This window comes from Ursus americanus, chromosome 21 (assembly GCF_024610735.1).
Source record: "Ursus americanus isolate L20-20 chromosome 21, mUrsAme1.1.p, whole genome shotgun sequence".
Taxonomy (NCBI): domain Eukaryota; kingdom Metazoa; phylum Chordata; class Mammalia; order Carnivora; family Ursidae; genus Ursus; species Ursus americanus.
In genome coordinates, this window is record NC_142147.1 from 45,023,835 (window position 1) to 45,047,180 (window position 23,346).

Genomic DNA, 23,346 nt, shown 5'->3' on the forward strand with positions numbered 1-23,346 from the left:
GATAAGCCAGAGGGGTCAGGACCGGGATGGGGGGCGGGGAGGGCACAGGCAGAGAGGTCAGGGCTGGGATAAGGGAAATAGAGAAGCCTGGGGGAGCCAGGGAAGGCGCCTGCTCCAGACAGCTTGTCAGGGAAGGCTTCCCCGGAGGAGGGGACGCGCAATCGGGTCCCTGATGAAGCCTACCTAGCCAAAGACAGGGCAGGTAGCTTGCACCTCGCTCTCGGGCGCCCCGTGGCCGGTGCCCAACCTAGGGTCCTCCCCTTCTCCTGGCCCAGGCTACCAGCCCTGCGATCCGCAGGTCATCTGCAACCGCGTGAACCACGTGCACGGCTGTCTGGCGGAGCTGCAGGAGCAGGCGGCGCGGCGGCGCGCGGAGCTGGAGGCCTCGCGGAGCCTGTGGGCGCTGCTGCAGGAGCTGGAGGAGGCCGAGAGCTGGGCCCGCGATAAGGAGCGCCTCCTCGAGGCGGCGGGCGGCAGCGGCGGCGGCGCGGCGGGCCCGGGGGGCACGGCGGGAGGCGCGCACGACCTGTCCAGCACCGCGCGCCTGCTGGCGCAGCACAAGATCCTGCAGGGCGAGCTGGGCGGGCGGCGGGCGCTGCTGCAGCAGGCCCTGCGGCGCGGGGAGGAGCTGGCTGCGGCCGGCGGCGCCGTGGGCCCGGGCGCCGAGACGGTGCAGCTGGCGGGCCTGGCTGAGCGCGCGGCGAGCGCCCGGCGGCGCTGGCAGCGGCTGGAAGAGGCGGCGGCGCGACGCGAGCGGCGGCTGCAGGAGGCGCGGGCGCTTCATCAGTTCGGCGCCGACCTCGACGGGCTCCTGGACTGGCTTCGCGACGCCTACCGCCTAGCAGCCGCGGGCGACTTCGGCCACGACGAGGCGTCCAGCCGCCGCCTGGCCCGCCAGCACCGGGCGCTCACCGGGGAGGTGGAGGCGCATCGCGGGCCCGTGGGTGGCCTGCGGCGTCAGCTGGCGACACTGGGGGGCGCCAGCGGCGCCGGGCCCCTGGTGGTGGCACTGCAGGTGCGCGTGGTGGAGGCAGAGCAGTTGTTCGCTGAGGTGACCGAGGTGGCTGCGCTGCGGCGCCAGTGGCTGCGTGACGCCCTGGCGGTCTACCGCATGTTCGGTGAAGTGCACGCGTGCGAGCTGTGGATCGGTGAGAAGGAGCAGTGGCTGCTGGCCATGCGCGTGCCCGATTCGCTCGACGACGTCGAGGTGGTGCAGCACCGGTGAGCGCGCCCTTGTGGGACTTCCGGGGCCCCTTCCTGAACTCACTCAGTCTAGCCTTCCAGGGTTCAACACTTCCCACACTCGCTCAGCGGGGGCCAGAGCTCCAGGGAACGGGAATGATAGTAGTTCCCACCTCACAAGAGACGCGTAATGAGTACTTGTAGGACACTTAGCAAATGCCTGGGTAAGGGGAGCATTTCAGGAGCGTTTGCTATTATTGTAAGACTTACATTCACCTGGAGGGAAATTAACTTAAGCTTCTCCAGAGACACCCCAGCCTGGTCCTCCCCTGGGACTGCCACAGTCCCTGCACAATTGTCACCTCCCTAGCTCATGAAGTAGCTCCGACCCAGTCACTTTCTTTTCCATCACCCTGCTTGACGTTTCTTCATAGCACTTAACCACCCCGTGACACGTGAGATACTGACTTGTCTGTTGGCTGACTTAGTAATGAGTTGTGAAATTAGTGGATGACCCGTTTTATTCATCCACTCATTCGTTCAGTTGGTACTTATTGAGCTCTTGCTGCGTTCTAGGTCTTGTGCTGGGCATCGCCGACACACAGGCCTGGTCCCTACCCTTACTGTGCCTGCAATTACCCAAGCCACAGCTTTGGGCATTGTTTTAAAAGGGGGAGGACTGTGCCCAACTTTAAAAAGATCTTCCTGGCTGCCATGTAGAGGGTGTGTTGGAGGGTTGGGAATGGTGGCTGGAAGCCCAAAACGGCAGCTGGGGTGGGGCCCCGGGTGGGAGGGGACAGGACTGGACAGGCTAGGAGGCCAAGTGGAGAGGCCATGGGGGTGAACATTCTGGGGAGGGGCGTTGTCCAAAACAGGGCCCAGAGCTATGGCCTAGGAGATGGTGGGGCTGCCCCTGAGATGGGGACCCAGGGGAAAAACAAATTTGAGGGGAGATACTGATGCTGGTTTGAGTCACAGTGGCTGCGAGGAGCCCCGCGGAGGTGACTGGCAGCTTTGAGGTATAGCCATGTTCCAAAGGAATGAAGTTGAGGCTGCAGAGAGACCTGTGGGGGTCATGAGACTAGGGTCATGAGAACTGAGACTGTGGGGATGGATGGCATGGCCCAGGCAGGATGGGAGAGAAAGCTGAGGGGGTCTAGGACAGAGCCCTGAGGGATGTAACATTTAGGGCGCAGGTAGAAGGAGGAGGAGCTGGCATGGGGTCCTAAGAGTTAGAAGGAAATGCAGGAGAAGGCCAAGAAGTGGACAGGTCCCCAGGGTCCAGGCCTGCCTGAGCACGACCATCCTCCTTCTACAGATTTGAGAGTCTGGACCAGGAGATGAACAGTCTGATGGGCCGTGTCCTGGATGTGAACCACACGGTCCAGGAGCTGGTGGAAGGAGGCCACCCCAGTTCAGACGAGGTGCGCTCCTGCCAGGACCACCTCAACAGCAGGTAGGCGGGGTCTGGGGCCTCACACCAGTCTTTACCAGTTCTTTCCATCATTCTTTTCCTCATTCACTCAACTGTGGGAATCAGAAATGTGTGATTTTGACCCCTGACGTGATAATGGCCACCTAGGAAATCAGGAAAATCTTGGGGGAAAATGGTAATACCCAATGTCAGTGATGATGTGGTGAAATGAGAATACAATATATTTTAGCAGACTATTAGTTTACTTGTATGGAAACAATTCACTGAGTATCTGCTATCTGCCAGAAATTTTTCTAAGCACTTTATATACCTGGTTTTATCTTCCAATATCCCAGTTTCCATAGTAAAGTTTCTAGAATTCAGAACTCTTTAAAAATGATAACAAATTAATATCTTTCCCCCTAGAACACTCACAGCTGTTCTTCCAATGTGGGTAGGGTTCATAGATGAAGATGCAGATCCAGGGAGGTGAAATCCTTAGTTCAAGCCAGTAAGTAGGAGTCAAACCCAGTTCTGTCTGAATCCGGAGCTGGGGCTCTTGAACACTTAATATTGAATCTTCTCAGCAACCCTATGGGGCATAAATTGCCCCATGTTAGAGAGGGAGAAGCTGGGACTCAGAGGGGTGAAGACACTGGCCCAAGGTCACACAGCAAGTTAGGGGGTCAAGCCTGGATTTGAAGCTGAATTTGTCTGACTCCTAAGACTATTTTTAACTGCTGTGCTGTAAGATTCCAGTAATCAGGGATTTTAAAGCCTTTCTAGGCTTAACAGTCTCAAAGCATCAGGGCCTCAAATGATAACAGTAATGATTTACGGCTTAGTAAGAGTATACGCCAAGTGCTTTAGCCACGTGATATCATGAAACACTCACTGAAATGGACATTATTATTCCCATTTTCCAGATGAGGAAACTGAGGATCAGAGGTAAATGATTTGCCCATGGTTACGTGGTGAATCTGGCCAAAGCAGAACTTGAACTTGGGTCCTTTTTATTTAAGAGAGAGAGAGAGAGAGACAAGACAGGGAAAGGGACAGTGAGAGAGAGGGAGAGAGAGAATCTTAAGCAGACTCCGTACTCAGCACAGAGCGCAGGGTGGGGCTTGATCCATGACCCTGAGATCATGACCTGAGCCAAAGTCAAGAGTCAGACGCTTAACCGTCTGCACCACCCAGACCCCCCTGAACTTGGGTTCTTCTGATTTCAGAGTCCTAATCTTCTGACTAGAGTCCTAAACCCTGCCCTGTGGCGTGTCCATTCTAGAGGGGACAGAGAGACAGTGAACAAATAAACTAATACATGAACACGATCTTTAGAGAATTCTTGTGACCTCGTGGAACATAACCAGAGGGCTGGAGGCGATTCTAGATCTTGTGGTCAGCCATGACATTTTGAGCTGGGCCCTCAAAGGGGATGAGGAGCCAGCCACAGACAGGGAGCACAGCTGAGGCAGAAAAGAGCTCCATATGTTCCCCCAAATTGTCCCTACTTAGTGATAGTAGCGCCCAAGTACTGTTTGACCCACTTCATAAATCATAACTCATTGGACTCTCACAACACCCTTATGACGTAGGTGCTGTGCTATGATCACGTCCATTTTACTGATAGGGAAACTGAGGCACAGAAAGGGTTATGTGCCAAAGGGCAGATAGGTCAGATTTGACTCCAGGCAGTCCAGTTTGGAACATACACAGCCCATGAAGGGGAACTGAGGCCCAGAGAAGTATCATCACTTGCCTGAGGGCACAGAGCAATACATAATTTTTTTCCCATTAACTTATTTTGGTACAGAACACGTTTGCCTTTCCACCATTTGATCCTCAGCACGTGGCTCACGCCACATGCTCAGTTTCTATTCGCTGGACCCAGCAGAGTATCTAGTGTTGTAAGCCAGCACGTCTTACACTCGGGCTCAACATCCGTCTTAAAAACTGTTACGGACCCCCAAGAGCTTGTTTTCGTGGGTCGTATCTATCAGTATTTACTGCATTGGAAATTGATACTGAGAAATGTAAAAATATTAAGTCGTTTTAAAATCACAATCATAAACCCAGGATATTAATGTCACTAGAGTATTTTTTTTAATGAAAAATAACTACTTTTCAACACAAAAAAATGTAGTGAGAAGAGCGGCCTTGTGTTGCATTTTTGCAGATCTCTTTGCTGTCTGGTTAAGGAGAAGTCAGCTGAGTTCTCGGTCTGCTCCTGCGTTCAGTCTTGGTCATGCAGCCTCTGAGAACTACGCTGGGACTCTGGGGACAGAATTAGGAGAGAAAAGGCAGATGGCATCTTACCGTTATTGGAAAGATAGTTTTGACCCCGCTCAGATTACACTTTGAGAACCGCTGCTGTAAGCAACTGTGCCTTGTAGGGTTTTATTTCACACAGGCAGAAACGGGGGCTCAGGGAGATACAGTGACTTTACAAAGTCACACAGTGGCTGGGTTCTATGCCAGGTCGGTGCTCCCCCCCCCCCGCCCCCGAAGGAGTCCTTGTCCTCCTCAAGGCGCCCTTCTCCTCCCCCCGCCCCCCGCCCCCGGGCAGGTGGAACCGCATCGTGGAGCTGGTGGAACAGCGCAAAGAGGAGATGAGCGCAGTGCTGCTGGTGGAGAACCACGTGCTGGAGGTGGCCGAGGTGCGCGCCCAGGTGCGCGAGAAGCGGAGGGCTGTGGAGAGCGCGCCCCGAGCGGGCGGCGCCCTGCAGTGGCGCCTGAGCGGCCTGGAGGCGGCTCTGCAAGCGCTGGAGCCCCGCCAGGCGGCCCTCCAGGAGGAGGCCGCCCTGCTGGCTGTGCGCTTCCCGGCTCAGGCAGCGCGGCTGCACCAGGGTGCGGAAGAACTGGGCGCCGAGTGGGGCGCGCTGGCGAGCGCGGCTCAGGCTTGTGGCGAGGCGGTGGCTGCGGCCGGGCGCCTGCAGCGCTTCCTGCACGACCTGGACGCTTTCTTGGACTGGCTGGTGCGCGCCCAGGAGGCGGCGGGCGGCGTCGAGGGGCCCCTGCCCGGCAGCCTGGAGGAGGCGGATGCGCTGCTGGCTCGCCACGCCGCGCTCAAGGAGGAGGTGGACCAGCGCGAGGAGGACTACGCGCGCATCGTGGCAGCCAGCGAGGCCCTGCTGGCGAACGACGGCGCCGAGCTGGGCCCCGGCCTGGCGCTGGACGAGTGGCTGCCGCACCTCGAACTTGGCTGGCACAAGCTGCTTGGCTTGTGGGAGGCGCGCAGGGAGGCCCTGGTGCAGGCACACGTCTATCAGCTCTTCCTGCGCGACCTACGCCAGGCTCGCGCAGTGCTCCGCAACCAGGTGGCCGCTTCGGGGTTCATGCGGTGGGGGGAAGGGCGTTGAGGCCACGGGGGCTCGGGGCGACTGGGAAATGTATGGAGGAGTGTTTGCAGGGACCACTGGGTTCGTGGCTCATCTGAGGTCAGTGGGAGTGGGGAGGGTCAGTGGGAATGGATCGCTGGTGTGTGGATCATGCAGTGTGAACACACGTGGGCATGTGCGTAACAGAATCTGAGGGTGATGATGGGTGGACTGGTGTTTTATCTAAGGCGGCTGACAGTCGGTTGACTATCCCAAGTGAGTAATGCACTTGGATATACATTGCAGTGACTTCCTTGGTTTGTGAATTGTCTGGAAGGAAATAAGAGCGCCAGGTTGATTGGTGATGGTTAAACGAGTTCAGAGATCTTGGGGTGGATGACGAGGATAAAGATTATGGAAATAGGTGATTCAGGCTGAGAGGTTATCTGGATCAGCAATGGATTGTGGATTATGTGGTTGTGGGTGCCCAAATGAGCAGATAATCTCCTTATTGGGAATGGCAATTTGCATGCCCTCTGGAGAGGGGAACTGGTTACTGTTTGAGAAAATCAAGCGAAGTGCCATGGTTATCTGGGAACAGCCGATCCATTTGGAGGTCATTCTGGGATAGGAAGCAAGTTTGAGGATTTGGACAAGACAGAACATTCTGTTTTCAGATTGTCCAGGAGTAACTACCAAGCTTTAGAGATCATTTTAGAAAGGGTGACCACCTCTGCTGGTTATCTTAGAGAAAGCTCACCCAGTTTGAGGATTATCTGGGGGGACAGACAGGGAGCCCCTGGAATTCTGAGGCTACTGAATATGGGAGCAGAGGGGGCCTTAGGAGAACAATTCTGACCCCCCCCCCCCGTTTTACCTGTTAGAAAACTAACCCCAGAGAGGGAAAGAACTTCCTTGAGGTCACCCAGCACCCAGTTCAGGCTTCATGGATTAACGAAATATTTACCGAATGCCTCCTCTGCGCCAGGCACGATTCTTAGGAAACAAAACACAAAATCCCACCCTCATGCAGCTGGCCTTCTAGTGTGTGTGTGTGTGTGTGTGTGTGTGTGTGTGTGTGCGTGCGCGGGGTGGGGGGACAGAAAAGATGATAAACAACTCAATCCTTATAAAAATAATATCATTTCAGGTATACGCTGGGGTGGAGGGTGGTATTTTTTGGCAGATGGTTGGAGACCTGAAGGAAGTTAAGGAGCCAAGCACGGGGATATCTGGAGGGAGGGACTGCCAGACAGAGGGCCTAGCATGCGCAAAGGCCCTGAGGTCGGATCCTGCCTGGCATGTTCGATGCTAGAGCGCAGTGAGCAAGGGGGAGCGCAGAGGGAGGCAAGCCAGGCTGGCAGCGTCTCCCAGGTCCTGGACCGAAGCAGGGCTGACCTGAGCGCCCCCCCCAACCCCCCCAGGAGGTGGCACTGTCGGGTCCCGAGCTCCCCTGCACGGTGGAAGCAGTGGAGGAGGCGCTGAAAAGACACCGGGATTTTCTCACCACGATGGAGCTGAACCAGCAGAAGACGCAAGTGGCCACGCAGGCCGCCGAGGGGCTACTGAGGCAGGGCAACGCCTACGGGGAGCAGGCCCAGGAGGCTGTGACCCGGCTGCTGGAGAAGTAGGTCCCTCAGACCCCAGGGGCACAGGGGAGGGGTGAAGCGGTCAGGCCCCCTCTCCTTTCCATCCCGATTTCCGCTTCTCTGCCCCTTCTCTGATTTCTCTTTCATTCCATACTGGTTTAGATTTGATTTAACTTGATGTTTTGGGAAAAGGTAACCACCTGGTGGTCGGAAACCCAAAAGATACAGAAGGATATACAGGGAAGTTTCTCTGCCAAGCCAGCCCTCAGCCTGGGGTGGCTGGATGGGTTGTGCAAATGCGAACTTCTTTTCTTGGAAGCCCTGCCTCTGCCCTGCCGTGCTGGTCCCTGGGCCCCAGATCCACAGCTAAAGGCCAGACACAAGTTCTGTTCTAGTTTTCCAGATGGGATGCTGTTCCCTGCCATTCTGGGGTTTTGGATACGATGAATGAGCCCCGCTGGCAGGCCCCAGTGGCCCAGTTCCCTAGGAAGCCCACAGAGTGTGTGTTCGTGTGTCCCTTTCACGCTTCCCTTGCACAGTATCAGCCACCATCTGTCTCTCACCACTACCCTGTCTCTTGTCTGTCCTTGTATTAATTAGGCAAAGACATTTACTGAGTATCCACTGTGTGCCAAGCACTCTTCTAGGCTCCGACCAAAACACTACCCCCTACCCCCCCCCCCCAGGCAAACAAAAGTCCCAGCCCTCAAGTAGAGTCTTGCATAGGGGCTCTTCCAGGCTGATTTCTATCATCTTCACTGTTTCTGCCTCTTGGGGTGAGTCAACGAGGGCCCAGCGCCCCTCTTTCTGTCCTTCCATCCTGATGGAAAGCATGCCTGATCACTTCGCCACCATCCACGGCCCGGAGACCCCAGCCCTTCCTCTGTTTGGGGCTCAGGTGTCTTTTTCCCCTAAATTCATCTGGGACAAGGCTGGAATTTTCTAAGGAAAACTTTCATGGGGATTCTGGTCCTGAGGATGTAAACTCGTGATCTAGGAGCTCCCAGTGCCAGGCCTGGACCTGCCCTTCCTTTACCCCACATATTTTTTTTAAGATTTTATTTATGTGTTTTAGAGAAAGTGAGAGAGAGAGAAGGAACATGAACAGGGGGTAGGAACAGAGGGAGAGGGAGAAGCAGACTCCCCGCTGAGCAGGGAGGCCAATGTGGGGCTTGATCCCAGGACCCTGGGATCATGACCTGAGCTGAAGGCAGATGCTTCTCCGACTGAGCCACCCAGGTGCCCTACCCCACATTTCTTGAGTGCCTGCTGTATGCCAGGCTTTGCAGAATGGAGAGGCGGAGCCTGGGGGACTGCTCATTCTGTGATCCCTCTTTCTTCCTGTCTTTTCTGTCATTAATTGCTCCTTTCATGCTATCATTTATTCAGGTAATTAAACAGGTACTGAGTCCATGCCCCATTCCAGGCCCTGTGGGGGGCAATGCTGGGCACGCAGCAGTGACCAGGACAGCACACGATTCCTGCCCTCACAGAGCTCACGTGCTGTCTGACAAGGACGGCCCAGAATGGTTAGGACCTGGATGGGAGTAATACAGGGGGTTGCGGGAACCCCAAGGGGACATCTGCCCTAGGCTTGTGCTGGGTGAGGCTGGGAACGCAGCAGGAACCGAGACAGTCCCAATCCCTGCCCCCTTACCCCCATTCTGCGGTTCCTTTGTCTAGGGACAGGTTTCCTACCCGCTGGAAGTCATAAAACATCCATTCACAGGGGGCTGCGGCTCAGATGCTAGTCCCAGCTGTACCCCTCAACCTGGGAGATTCAGAGCGAGTCACTTAGTGCCTCCGTGTGTCTCACCTCACCTGGAACCTGGCCCTGTCCTGTGTATGAAGTGCTCTTCTTACCTGCATTTTTCGCTCTCGAGGCTCAGTTAGGGGAATTGACTTACCCAAGGTCACAGCCAGGAAGCAGCCCAGCCAGGACAAGAAGGATGTGACCACTGTTGTTTTCTTGCCCTCCACCCAGGGATTTCCCTCATTCCTAGGACTGATGCTTGCAAGTTGGCTGGTAAAGACCTGCAGGGATAATGTCAGTTCAATTTCAGAGGCATTTCCTATTTCCTGGCTCCCGAGCTGAGTCTGGGCAGAAGGGAATTAGCACTTTGCCCGTTTGTCTCTAGCTTGTCCTGTGCCTCCTTCCAGCTGTGCCCCTGGTTCTCAGTGACGTCTCTCTCCTTCCTTTTGCCTCCATTTATCTGTATGTCTCTGTGTCTCCATTTCCTTCTGTGTCTCTGCCCGTTTTTTTTTCCCTCCATCTGCATTTCTCTGACTCTGTGTTCTCTTCTGCTCTTCTGTCTTTCCAGACACTTTACCTTCCTTTCTATTATCTCTCTTGCTGCCTTATGTCTCATTCATTCATTCATTCATTCATTCATGAAATGTATATTGAGCACCTGATGTGTGCGAGGCTCTTTATCTAGGCACTGGGGATACAACTGTGACCAAAACAGACAGAGGTTCCTGCCCTCGTGGAATGACATCCTAGTGGGGAAGACAGACAAGATAACTAAGTAATATATAGCATGTTAGATAGTGTTAAGTGCGAGAGAGAAAACTAAAGAAGAAAAGAAGGCCAGAAGGTGTTGGAGAGGGATCAGGAGGAGCCTCACTAGGAGGGTGGTATTTAAGTAGACGTTGGGGGGCGGGAAGAGGATTCCGGGCAGAGGGAGCGGCCAGTGCCAAGGCCCTGAGGTGGAATGGCTTGTTCAAGGCAAAGGAAAATGGGATGTCCCCAGCCCCCCTCTACCAGGACTCTTGGGCACTTTGTACTGTGGGCAGGAGGCCAGGCTGCCTGGGGCTGTGGTCCCGGCTGGCTCCGGGGTGGAGGGGCTTGGGTCTAGCCCAGCCCGTTCACTCAGGCCAAAGGTCTAGCCCCATCTTTGCCCACGCCCCACTCTCTTCCCTTTCTCCAGCTCTACTGCACCCTCCCATCTAGCTGGCTGGCTGTGTCTTTTACTGATATCATCTTGCCACCTCTCTGCCTTTCCCTCTCCCTGTTGTCGCTGCCCCAACTCTGTCAGTTTCCCTCCCTCTGCCTCCTTCTCTCTGTCTCCTTATCTGCTGCTCTTGGTCTCTCTGTCTGGCACTACCCTGCTGCATTTCTTTACTTGTCTTTTCTTATTTCTTCTCTCCCTGGGTTTCTTTCTCTTTGTCTGTCTGGGGGTCTCTGTCAATCACTTCCTCTTGAGGTCTGTTTCTCCCTGACTCTGGTCTTGTGTCTGTGTGTTTCTCTCTGTAGGCCTCTGCACCTCTCTCTCTCTCTCCCTCTCTCTCCGAGTCTGTCTCTCCCTCCTGATCTCTCTTTCTCTCTAGGTGTCTCTTGATCTCTAAGTTACTGTCATTTGGTATCTCTACTCTGCAGGTGTTTTATCTCTCTGGGTTTGTGTCTCTCTGTGACTCTTTCTAAGTGTCTGTATTTCTTTCCAGGTCCCTGTCTGTCTCTGTCCCTTTCTCTCCCATTCTCTCTTTCTCTTGCTCTCTCCCTCTGCCCCTCTCCAGCTCATCCCTGGCTCTGCCCTAATTGATGTTTCTTTACCTCTCCCCCCATCCCCACCTTACTTTCTCCTCTTCCTCACTGTTACATATGCCCCGAGTTCCTAGGCCTGCCACGCCCGATGCCCTCACAACCCTCTGGCCAGTGCCCACCGCGCCCCCCCTTCCCCCAGGCTTGCCCTAGCTCCTATCTCCCCATCCCTAGGAGCCAAGAAAACCAACTGCTGGCCCAGCAATGGATGCAGAAGCTACACGACCAACTTGGGCTGCAGCACTTCCTCCGAGACTGCCACGAGGTAGGAACTCCAGCTGTGCTGGGCACAGTGACTTCTTTCCTAGAGAGGGAAGTGCTCCAAGGCTGAGGCGCCATGGGGGCGGGGATGCCCCGTCTAAGTGGGTCGTGGAGTGATGGTCACTCTGAGCCGCCAGGGGGCGCGCAGATTCCAGCCTCAGTGCGCAAGCTCCGCAGCTCCCGCCTCCTGTCGCGCTGGGGGAAGAGGGAGGGGCCCTGGGCGCCCCTGGCAACGGCGCGCGTTCGCGCCTACGGGTCCCGCGGGGACGCGCGGTGATCTCACCTTTCTCTCGGGAGATTTGTGAGAAGCGCCTTGCTGGGGAGAGTAGTAGGAGACTTGGGGCGGGGCGGGGGGGGGGGGGGCAGGTGTGGGTAGACCAGCTGCCCAGAGCGCAACTTAGGTCAGAGACAGCCCAGAAACAAGCTTCCACCCCTTTGAAAGTGTCCAGGAATCAAGCTGTACCCCTTTAGAGATGATCTACACATCTGTAAGGATCGCCCCAAATCAGAGATGGTTCAGGTCTCCTTCCCCGTTAGAGAAAGGTTCGGGAGGTGGCATGCCACCTCCCCCTCTTTCCCCTGCATTCCATAGAAACGGTTCTGGACCACGTAAAAGATTGCCCCATTAGAGATGGCCCAATAAATATTTTCCTACCCCCAGAGATGATCCCGGCCTCATTCATCTACCCAGGATCATCACCGCCCTCCCCCCCCCCCCCAATGATCCAGTGCCTAAGTTTCCCCCAAACAAAGATGGTTCAGGAACCAGGCCCCAATTCCTCCTATTAAAGATGATTTGACACCCTCCATGGTGAACCACAACAGGAGATTGTTCTCTCCACATATGAAATGGATAAGGGCCTCCATACCTCCCGCCTCCACATTAGAGATGGTCTGGGACTCAAGCCCACTGGAGATGGGTCGAAGAACACCCTGTCTCCCTCCTTCCTGATGGAGATTATTCTGGCAGTCCATCTTCTAAGTCTATCTGGCAGAACATCTTATGAGATGTTCCAGGACCCCTCCCATATCCCCTATCTATATTCCAGAGATAGGCAGGCATCTGAGTCCCTTCTTATTAAGATGGTTTTTACCCCACCCCCACCCCATACTTCACATAGCTGAGGTAGCCCAGGCCCCAGGCCCCCCTCCTGCCCTTGGATTCCAGGAGTTCCTTCTGCCTCCTGTGAGATTGTTCTGGACCAAATAGCAATAATCTGAGATGGCGCAGAACCACCCCCCAACCCCCCATGCTTTAGGGAGGTGGTGAATCCTCCTCCACTTCCCCCCACCCCCCACAGCTGAGGCCCGGCAAAGAGGCGGGCACGGAGGCAGGCAGGGGGCGCGCGCGGGCGGGCGCGCTGCCGCGGCGCGGGGGCGGGGGCGGGGGCGCGCGTCCGTCAGAGTCACAGCCGTCGCCACCGCTGCCACCGCCGTCGCAGTGGAGGGGCGAGAGCCCGCCCGCCGCAGGGACGCTCCGCCAACGCCGCCGCCACTTCAGGTCCCTAGGGCGCCCAGGGGAGGGGGCTGACGCGCGTTCCCGCCGAGGCGTGCGGGGGAGGGGGCTCGGGCGCGTGCTCGCCCGCCGAGGCCGCGAGAAGGAGGGGCGCGGGCGGTGCGGGGGCGGGTCGGACCTGCGCCGGGACCCCAGCCCTGGGGAGGGGCAGCGAAGCTGGGAGCTGTCCGCGGTGCTAGTGCGGGCGGACTGAGGGGCCGGGTCCCAAGGGAGGGAAGCGGCACAGGGGGACTTCTGAGGCTACTCCGGAGGTAGTCTGGATTTGCTCTGGGGTTTAAGGAGGTCTCCTCTTCTCTAGGGGGTTCTCCTCTGGGTAACGGGGGATCTGATTTTTGCCCTGGGGCTGAGGGGCTCTCAACCTTTTGAGGGGTTTCTTCCTTGGTTCTTGCGCGATCTGTATTAGCCTTAAGTGATGGGAACGAATCACTTTTGCAGGGGTCTGCTTTGGGCGATGAGGGACTTGGATTTGCTCTGGGTTTGGGGGCTCTGATTTTGAGGGCCGTTTCCTTGGTTGTTCGGGACTCTAGCTTAGCCCTCGGTGATGGAGGTCCATCACTTTTGGGGGACTTTACCTTGATGACGAAGTACCATCTCCTTCGGGGGCTTTGCCTTCACTGTGAGCTGTGGCTGCCATTGGCGAGCTCTTCCCTGTGTGTCAGAAACCTGTGAATTGAGTTGGAGGGTTCAGCATTTGACTTGACTCGTGTGTGTATGTGTGTGTGTGTGTGTGTGTGTGTGTGTGTGTGTGTGTGTGATGGAGTCTGAAGCTGACCTGGACCCCTAGGGAGCACATGCTCCGGGGACACAGGGTGGGGTTTGGCCGGCTCGGGATTTGTCCTTGGCTATGACTGCATTTGCCTCCCAGATCGAGCTAGAGTCTGGGTTCTTTTTTTTTTTTTTTTTTTTTTTTTTTTTGCAGGAGGAAAGAGGAGGATCTTGTGACTGGGGGGGGGGGGGAGGAAAAGAGGGAGGAGCAAAATGTCCCAGGTGCCAGGTTTGGTTATGAGTGGGTGGGGAAATTCCGGTTTGGGGGACAAGTCTTATTTGGGGGGTCTCAGAAAGCAGCCTTGTGATTGGTCCTGCTCAGGATAATGAAGGGGGGGGCTATTCTGTGCTTGCATTTTGGATGACTGGTCTTGCTGGTGAGTGGGAGAAATAGAACTGGCTTTAGTTTGGGAGGGGGGCTGGCTTAGGAAGGTTCTGTCTGATTCTGTTGAGGAGTCTGGGACTAGATTTTGGGGTTGGCTCATGTGGGGAGCCAAAGGCGGCCCTGTTGCTTACATTAGGGAAGTTGGCTTTGGCTGGGGGCTGCAATTAGTCATGGTTTGGGGGAACTGCTGTTTTGAGTCCCAGAACTGAATATGGGGAAGTCCTAAGGGCTCATTAGGGAAGCTGGATCGGGGTTGTGGGGGATGGGTTTACCCGAGATTGGAGGGCTAATTTGGAGGGAACTAGACTTGGCTCTGGTTGGGAAGTTGTTTAGGGGTTCATCTGGCCATACTGGGAGGCTAGAGCTAGATATGGGCTTCATTTGATATGCTTGGGAATGGGTTGAGACTCGAATTGGTCTTTATTGGAGGAGGTTAAGACTTAATCAAAGGGTCAAAGTGTTGCTATTGGGAAGACGGTGCGGGAACCTGGGGCTAAATTAGAAGTTAGCTAAATTAGGTGGAGGTCTAGTTTTGGAGGGTTGATTTGTCCCTGGGTGGGAAGAGGCTCACTGGCCCAGGAGCTGTGCCTTTGGGGGCTTGTGAGGAATTGAGAAGGGCTGCCATAAGGATGGGGCAGCTAAGAGATTGGGCATTGTGGGGGATGCCCACCCATCCTCAGCCCCCTAGGAAGGAACTTGAGCTGTGCTCCCCCTCCTCCAACAAAGACCTTACTTGCAAAGGTTCTCCCATCCCTTCCTCTCTCCCTCCCCCTAAATCTAGCAGCCTAGACTTTGAATCTGGGACCTTCTGGAGGGGATGGGGTACTGTGTCAGGTTGGGGGAATTGGCTGAGCTCCTCTCCCTGTCCTGCACAGCTGGATGGCTGGATCCATGAGAAAATGCTAATGGCGCGGGATGGCACACGGGAAGACGGCCACAAGCTCCATAAGAGATGGCTCCGGCACCAGGCATTCATGGCCGAGCTGGCTCAGAATAAGGAGTGGCTGGAGAAGATCGAGAGGGTAAGGATGTAGAAGGTCCCTCTGCCTGTGCCAGGTGCTGGAGGCCTCCAGGGGACCCCCATCTCAGTTCCTGAGCCCTCCACTGCCGCCCTGACATTGCCACCCCTCTGAACCCTTTCCGATCATTTCCACATATGCATCTAGCAATGTGGCCATGAGCGAGTCTTGTAACCTTTTTGAGCTTTGGTTTTGCCTTCTTTAAAATCGCTAGCATCTCTTCCACAGGGTGCCCATACCCTCCTGGTTGTGAAATATTTTACCCCTTCCTGGCACCTCCCCCACCAGGTTTTCTTCCACTCCACTTGGAGCATGTAGGCTGGAAGGTCAAGTAGACAGGCCAGAGCAGTCCTGGGAGACCCAGGGTTAACATGAACTTTGGATTCCTCCACCCCTGGGTTCTTTTTTTTTTTTTTTAAAGATTTTATTTGTTTATTTGACAGAGATAGAGACAGCAAGCGAGAGAGGGAACACAAGCAGGGGAGTGGGAGAGGAAGAAGCAGGCTCATAGCGGAGGAGCCTGATGTGGGGCTCGATCCCATAACGCCAGGATCACGCCCTGAGTCGAAGGCAGACGCTTAACCGCTGTGCCACCCAGGCGCCCCATCCACCCCTGGGTTCTAACTGTGTCTACGCCTCTTATGAGCTGTGGACCCTAGCGAATTGTGCTAACCACTTTGAGCTACAGTTTGCTCCGCTTTAAAATGAAGGAAACAGGGGCACCTGGCTGGCTCAGTCGGAAGAGCATTTGACTCTTGATCTCAGGGTCATGAGTTCGAGCCCCATGTTGGGTATAAAGATTACTTAAATAAATAAAATTAAAAAAAAAAGGAAATTAAATAAGTAAACAATGAACATTGCTACTTACCTGGGCTCTTAACGCATGTAAAATCCTTAATACAAGACCAGGCACCTAGGAGTGAAATTGCTATCGTATTGTTATTTTTAATATGTACTGTGCCGTAGGTAGCTCTAGGCCACCAAGGAGCTTGACTTCAGTCTTGAAGGAACCCAGCCTCAACCCCCAAAACTGATTCCTACTCTTGTTGAACCCCTAGACCTATAGCCCTCAGTAGCCCCACTCTTCTGACTCAAAGGGGACACCCGGATCAGCCTTAAACCCGTTGATAACCCATAAATGGCGGCATGAGGCAAAGCCACTCTTTGGGTTTAATGGAAGTTCATCCTCTCTGCTTCTTTTGCTCTCCCTCTATCTCTTCTGTCTCTCTCTCTCTCTCTCTCTCTCTCTCTCTCTCGTCTGTCTTTCTTATGGTCCTCTTCCCATGTTTCTGACTTCATGGGCATGTCCCTGTGTCCATCACTCTATGTCTGTCTCTTGCCTCATCTCTCTTCCTGTGCGTCGGTTCCTTCCATCTCTGGGCCTGTCTCCGTCTCCACATCTCTCCCTGTGTCCCACTGCCCCCTTACTTCTCTGTCCCTCCCCACCACCTGTCCCCTCCTGCTCACTTTCTGTCTCCCACCTGTCTGGGGCAGGAGGGCCAGCAACTGATACAGGAGAAGCCAGAGCTGGCAGCCTCCGTGCGGAAAAAGCTGGGTGAGATCCGCCAGTGCTGGGCCGAGCTGGAGAGCACCACCCAGGCCAAGGCACGACAGCTCTTTGAGGCCAGCAAGGCCGACCAGCTGGTGCAGAGCTTCGCCGAGCTGGACAAGAAGCTCCTTCACATGGAAAGCCAGCTGCAAGACGTGGATCCCGGCGGGGACCTGGCCACCGTCAACAGTCAGCTCAAGAAGCTACAGGTAGGGCCTGGCTGACCCAGACAGGGGCTCTGCATGCACCCACGGGGCCTGAGTTGGGATTGGACTCCACTCAAGGTTTTCCATGCAGAGGGGATTTCGTACAGGGATTTATTTCAGATGTGTCAGAAGGGCTGGAAGAGCAGAAAGGGAGGACCGAGGGAATCCTGTTAGATAGGAATGCATTCCTTCCAGCAACCCTAAGAGGTTGGTACCATGATTATCCCCCATTTTACCAATGGGGGAAAGCGAGGCACGGAAGGTGAAGCACCTAGCCCCAGGACACACAGCTAGCTGGTGGCTCCCTTAGGACGCGGGGAGGGCCCGGGGAACAGACACAGCGTCTGCATTATCTCGGCTCCTCGCTGGCAGCCAGTCCGTGGTCAGTATCTGACCGTTCGACACGACTGGCTGGAGATGCGAAAGCAGGCGTCGCTTTTCACCCCTCAAGATGTAACAGCGCCTGCCTTCCTGTGCCAGGAACCATGCCTGACCGTGGCTGAGGGGAAACTGAGACTCTGGGAGGTGAACATACCAGCCCAGGGTAGCAAGTGAAGAGCCTGGATTCAAATCCAGGACCCTCAACTCCTCACCGCTCCTTTTCATACGCCTTCCACAGAGTTACGCTTCTAAAGGGCTTGGCATAGGGTCTGGTGGGGGCGGGGGGGAGAAAAAAAAGGAAAAAAGTTAGCTAATCATAAGAGCATAAAAATGCTCATTAGAATCCATTCATTTGTGCAGCAAGTCTTTACTGAGCACCGACTGTATGCCAGGTGCTTTTCTTGGACCGTGCATCCGAGAGGGGCCAAAAGAGGGAACAAAGCCCGCAGCCTTCACGGGGCTCCCGTTCTGGTCGGGGACGATCTGAATCTGATGCCAGGGAGGTCATTGCTTTATCCGCAGCAGTGGCCCTCGCATGCCTTGGTCTCCGGGACACCTTTCTGCTCTTAGAACTCATGGAGATCCCCCAAGAGCTTTGGTTCGGTGCATCATACCCATCAATAAGTGCACTAAGAAAAAAAATAAATAAATAAGTGATTCACATAAAAACAACGATAATCAATCAATTTTTTGATATTAACCCCAGAGCATTCTTTTATGAAGAATAACTCTATTTTCTAAGCCCCCCCCACCCCGCAAATTTTAGGAGATTGGCACTGTTTCCAGTGCAGCAACTGTTTCTTGTCCGGCTTAAAAGAAGATTCTCACTTTTGCTTCTGCCTGCCTTCTGTTTTCTGTGGCAAAAGCACGGGTCACCTGGTCCCTGCAAAACCACACTGTACCCTTGGGAGAGAATGAGAATAAAGGCAAATCGTGCCTTAGTATTTTGATAAAATAGTTGTAACCCTGCAGAGCCCTTGGAAAGATGTTGGGGATGTGGTGAGCTGTCAAGAAATGGGGATCTGTGACTGGCAGGAGGGCACCAGCCAGGAAGCAGAAGGCATGTTCCACTGAGGACAGCTTGAGGAAGTTGGTAAAATGGTTCAATGCTCTGCCATCGCTGTCTTGAAATTCTTTTTTTAAAGATTTTATTTATTCATTTATTTATTTGAGAGCGAGAGGGAGGGTGAGCATGGGAGAGAGAGAGAGAACCAGTGGGAGGAGAGGCAGAGGGAGAGGGAGAAGCAGACTCCCCACTGAGCAGGACGTGGGACTCAATCCCAGGACCCTGAGATCATGACCTGAGCTGAAGGCAGACGCTTCAGTGACTGAGCCACCCAGGCGCCCCATGAAATTCTTAATAATATTTGAACGCGGGGCCCCACAAATTATGTAGCTAGTCCTGAGCCGAACCCATCTGGAAGCCAGAAGGCAGGGGAGGCGACTGGGGATGGTCTGTACAGGTCAGCGTCACCAGGGCCACAGAGCAGGGTGGAGAAGCTGAGACTCTGGATCATGAGGGGCAAAAGAAGGCATCCAGTGCCACAGCAAATATGACACAACTATTGGAGCACTGTTAGTGGTCTTATCGTGCTAAGTCGCTGGTTGGCAGCGGGACTGTGGGAGGCAGTGTGGCACTATGATCAAGGCCACGGAGGAGGGAGCCTGGCTGCCTCGGGTCAGGCCCTGGCTCTCTGACTTACCAACTGGGTGACCTAGAAATTGCTTCTTGCTTTGTGCCTCAGTTTCTCTTTCCGAAACATGGTTATAATGATAGTGCTGACTTCATGTGGATGTCGTAGAGATGAAAAGACCTAATTTATCGAGTAGTTTCAGAATTGCTGACCTAAAAAATCTGAATTCTGGTGTTTGTTTACAGGTTTTTAACATTTTTATTTTAATGGTCTTCAGCCGGAGGGCATATGCTGTATTCAAAGTTACTTGGTCATTATTTCCTGACCTTTGGTGTGGTTCTTATTTATGCGAACATTGTTTCCTTTCGAAACATTTCTCCCCCCCCCACTCATTTTGCTGCTTAAAAATGTATTTTTTACATTGAAATGTTAATATAGTGCCAAAAGTTAGAACGGTCTTCAGTTCACATGATCTTGCCACATAGCTTGCCCGAAGCCTGCTGCCAATTAATGCTCTCTCCCCAGCAGCCCATGAGAGTTCCTGTTTCTGCCCATACTCGCCAGCACCTGGTATTGTCAGACTCTTTAGATTTTTCCAGGTCTGGTGGATGGGTGTTTGCATTTGTATTTTTTCCGGTGACTGGTGAGCTTGAACATCCCTGTTTTTCTTCCTGCCGTTTAGGTTTTGGAGGGAGGATTTGGGGTGTCCTGTTCTTCCCTCCCCATGGAAGGAAGCGCTGTTCAAGCATTGTTCCAGGGAGAGGCCGAGGCCCAGCAGAGACAAGGGTCTGGCTGGGGGTCACACAGAGATGGGAGGCAGGACTTTCCCCAGCAGAGGGAGCCCGAGGCGGCGGGGAGTGACTCAGTAGGCCACCGCCCCCAGATGGAGCCCAGCTGGGCCTCAGGAGCTGCCGCTGGGGACGGGAGGGGCTGCCCAAGGCCCCCCACTGTCCCCTGGGGCCGCCTGAGAGCTCAGACCCTGGGCACAGGCAGGAGGGCCTGCGGCTGCCATCCAGCCGACAAATTTCCTGGCTGCCGCATCCCTCCGGCCCTGGGGCCAGGCGGCACTGGAGCAGGCTGGTTCAGGCAGAGAGGGTGTGGATGTGTGAGCGGTCTGCCCCCTTGGCCTCTCTCTGGGCCTGTCTCTCCGTCCCGCTCCCTGAGATCCTCTGTGTGGAAACTCTGGAAGTTGCTGTCTCCCGTGTCCGCGTCCCTTTATTTTTCTTACTTTCTCACTCTCTTCTCTTTTTGTTTCCATTCTCCATCTCTGCCTCCATCCGTTGATCCCTGTCCTCCTGCGTCCTCCCCAGCGTCCCCTGGCCAGCCGCTGCAGCAGGCTTCATGGGAGCCCACCTGAGGTGTAGGCCACGTGACCCCGAGTCCTCTCTCAGAATCTCCTGCCAAACTGGCCTTCCTGGCCCAGGGACCAGATGGTGGCGTTCCAGGCCCCCGCTTGCCAGTCCTCAGGGTCCTGACCAGCTGGTCTGGCTCAGCCACGGGCTCCTGCCTGGGGAAGGAGGGGGTGGCTGGTCTCCTGCCATCTGAGGGGGACCAGCCAGGGGAAAATGCACTGAAGGCTTTGCAGCTGCTAGGCTGGGCCCCTGGGGACTCCTTACCACCCACTCCACCCCCAGGACCTCCCCACCACCAAGCAAGGCTCTTTCTCTGGCCAAGGAGTCACACCCCCACCCCACCCCCACCTCCATTCTTTGTGTCATATGTCTTCATGAGCTCAGCACCGCCTACGGGGAGAGTCAGGGTACAGGAGCGGCATGGCCAGGGTTTGAAGCCCCATTCTACTACTGCGTGACCCAGGGCAAGTGACCCCACCTTTCTGAGCCTCCATTCTACAGAAGCAGAGTGACTGAGAGCTGCTGGCATTTTGTGGATTCAGATTCCGGCCCTGGCAGTCTTTACTCTGGACCAGGGACTGCTCCTCTGAGTCTGTTTCCCCAGCTGGAAAATGGGAAGGCAGCAAGATGGATCAAGTAGGGATGAGAATGATCTGGGGGTCAGAGCTTGTGTGTTGCTACCTACCACGTGGCTAGCGCCAGAGGCTTTTTCCAAAGTGGGCTTTTCTGTTTTTGATTTTTTTTTACATTTAATGTCTTTTTTAAAATTAAGATTTAATTCCAAACCATAGAATGCACACTTTTAATGTGTACAAGTCAGTGGTTTTCATTTTTTTGCAAATCACCCCCCAAAAACAAAATTCTGTTCCCATTAGCTCCATCTACCAATTTACCCCCTCTACCCATCTTCTTTTTGACTCTATAGCTTTGCCTATTTTGGACATTTCATATAAATGGAATCATACAATTTGTGGTCCTCATATTTTCAAGAGTCATCCTTGTGGTAGAGTGCATCAGTACTTCATGGCCCCTCTGGTTTTGATGTGTGTAAAGCTGGCTTAATTTTTAAAATTCTTAATTTTTAATACGGCCCAGCATACTAGCCTGGATCCCAGGGCCAGGTGCTGGGATCCAACTGTGAATGAAACAAACGTCCCCATCTTCCCCCAACCCCTTGGGCTGCGAGGATTACATACATTAATCCTGGTCCGGTGCTTAGAGCAGTGGCCGGCATGGGGCAGGCATCAGGATGTGTTACCTATTATTGCTGCTAGGGTAAGAAATATAATGTGAAAAGTGAAAAGGCTTTCTTCCCTCTCCACACACACATGGTCACACTCCCCGGGGGTGTCACTCTTTTTTTTTTTTTAAGATTTTTATTTATTTATTTTTTGAGAGAGAGAACACGAGCAGGGGCAGAGGCAGAGGGAGAGGGAGAAGCAGACTCCCCATTGAGCAGGGAGCCCGATGCGGGACTCGATCCCAGGACCCTGGGATCATGACCTGAGCTGAAGGCAGACGCTTAACCGACTGAGCCCTGCAGGCATCCCATGGGGGTATCATTCTTGTCACAGTTTCTTCTGTGTCCTGGAAATCTTCCATGCCTACACACACATACACGTGACATAGAGACAGACCAGACTGAAGCTTGCCCTTTTCACTGGACAAAACCCCCCAGGTGTCCTTTCTTGTCCAAGACTGTATGGATATACTGCTTGCGTGGTATTCCATGGGGTGATTCAACAATCTATCTTTAACCAGCCCTCTGTTGAGAGACCTCTGGGCTGTTTCTAATCTTCTGCTAGTATAAATAGCACCACAGTAGACATCCCTGTCCATATGCATCTGAGCCTACGTGCAAATATTTTTGTAGAAGAGAGTCCTCCAGGGGCTCCTGGGTGGCTGAGTCAGTTAAGCGTGTGCCTTCGACTCGGGTCATGATCCCAGGATCCTGGGATCGAGCCCGCATTGCATTGGGCTCCCTGCTCAGCAGGGGTCTACTCCCCTTCCCTCTGCCCCTCCTCCCTGCTTGTGTTTTCTTTCTCAAATAGATAAACAAAATCTAAAAAGAAAAGAAAAAAAGAGTCCTCCAAGTAACATTTCTGGGCCAAAAGGTGTACACATTAAACTTTTTGAGAGATATTGCCAAGTGTCCCCGTGAAAAGGCAGTGGGCGCACCTGCGTGTGATAGCTCTCTCCTCCCCGAGTAGTCCCCATCATTAGGCATTATCAAGCTTTCTCACCTCTGCTAATCTGAGAAGTGAAAGATACTGTTTCACAGTTATTTTGGTTTTTTAAAAGATTTTATTTATTTGAGAGAGAGAGATAGAGAGATCACGAGTAGGTGGGCAGGGAGGGGCAGAGGGAGACGCAGACTCCCCGCTGAGCAGGGAGCCTGCTGTCGGCTCCACCCCAGGACTCTGGGATCATGACCTGAGCCAAAGGCAGACACTTAACTGACTGAGCCATCCAGATGCCCCTGTCTTATAGTTATTTTAAATTTACATTTCCCTTAACGTTGAAGGAGGCTGAACATCTTTTTGTACATTTAATGACCAGGGTACTTCTGTATCCTTTGCTCGTGTTTGCAGGGAAGGATCTGCATTAAACAGGCATTCAAAATATGTGGCGTTCTTGCAGAAGTAGAAAAGTGTTAGTCCTGGAATTATTCCATCTCGGGTCGTACGGCCACTTGGTGGGCAAATGATGGAGAGGTTTTCATCTAGCGGAGAACTGGAACTTATTAGCATTTCAGATTATATTTAAGAGTTTCCGGAATTTGAATGCATTTTGATTTTCTATGCATTACCGCAACGATTTTCCTGGTGGAAAAGGTTTTGGAGTGACTATTTTACTTTTCTTTGATTTCTGCAGCTTGTAATTGTGCCTTTTGAAATTTCCTTTTATATGCTTTTGGCTTGTTTTTTTTTTTTTTAATGATTTTTTATTATATTATGCTAGTCACCATACAGTACATCCCCGGTTTCCGATGTAAGGCTCAATGATTCATTAGTTCTGTATAACACCCAGTGCACCATGCAATACGTGCCCTCTTTACTACCCATCACCGGTCTATCCCATTCCCCCACCCGCTTTTGGCTTGTTATAACATTTGCTTTTTATCCATTTTCATGACTCCTACAGATTGTGAACTGTATCAGCTGGGACTCTTTGGGGTGCAGTTCATAAAACTTCAGCCCACATTGACTTAGGCTAACGGGGAGGTTCTTGGCTC

The 23,346-nt window shown here is 53.8% G+C and overlaps 1 protein-coding gene across 2 annotated transcripts in view; it reads left to right on the plus strand.

The window, feature by feature from the left end:
• The window catches only part of SPTBN4 (spectrin beta, non-erythrocytic 4), a 70,194-nt gene that overhangs the window by 26,484 nt on the left and 20,364 nt on the right, over positions 1-23,346 (plus strand). Inside the window, exons 13-19 of one of the 2 annotated variants that reach the window (XM_045785081.2) lie at positions 276-1,221; positions 2,501-2,638; positions 5,163-5,913; positions 7,338-7,540; positions 11,218-11,308; positions 14,846-14,992; positions 16,484-16,747. In XM_045785081.2, the coding sequence (XP_045641037.2) occupies positions 276-1,221; positions 2,501-2,638; positions 5,163-5,913; positions 7,338-7,540; positions 11,218-11,308; positions 14,846-14,992; positions 16,484-16,747 (2,540 nt within the window). Of the gene's footprint in view, positions 1-275; positions 1,222-2,500; positions 2,639-5,162; positions 5,914-7,337; positions 7,541-11,217; positions 11,309-12,679; positions 12,806-14,845; positions 14,993-16,483; positions 16,748-23,346 lie in introns of those variants that run through there. The other variant, XM_045785087.2, reaches the window with a different exon arrangement.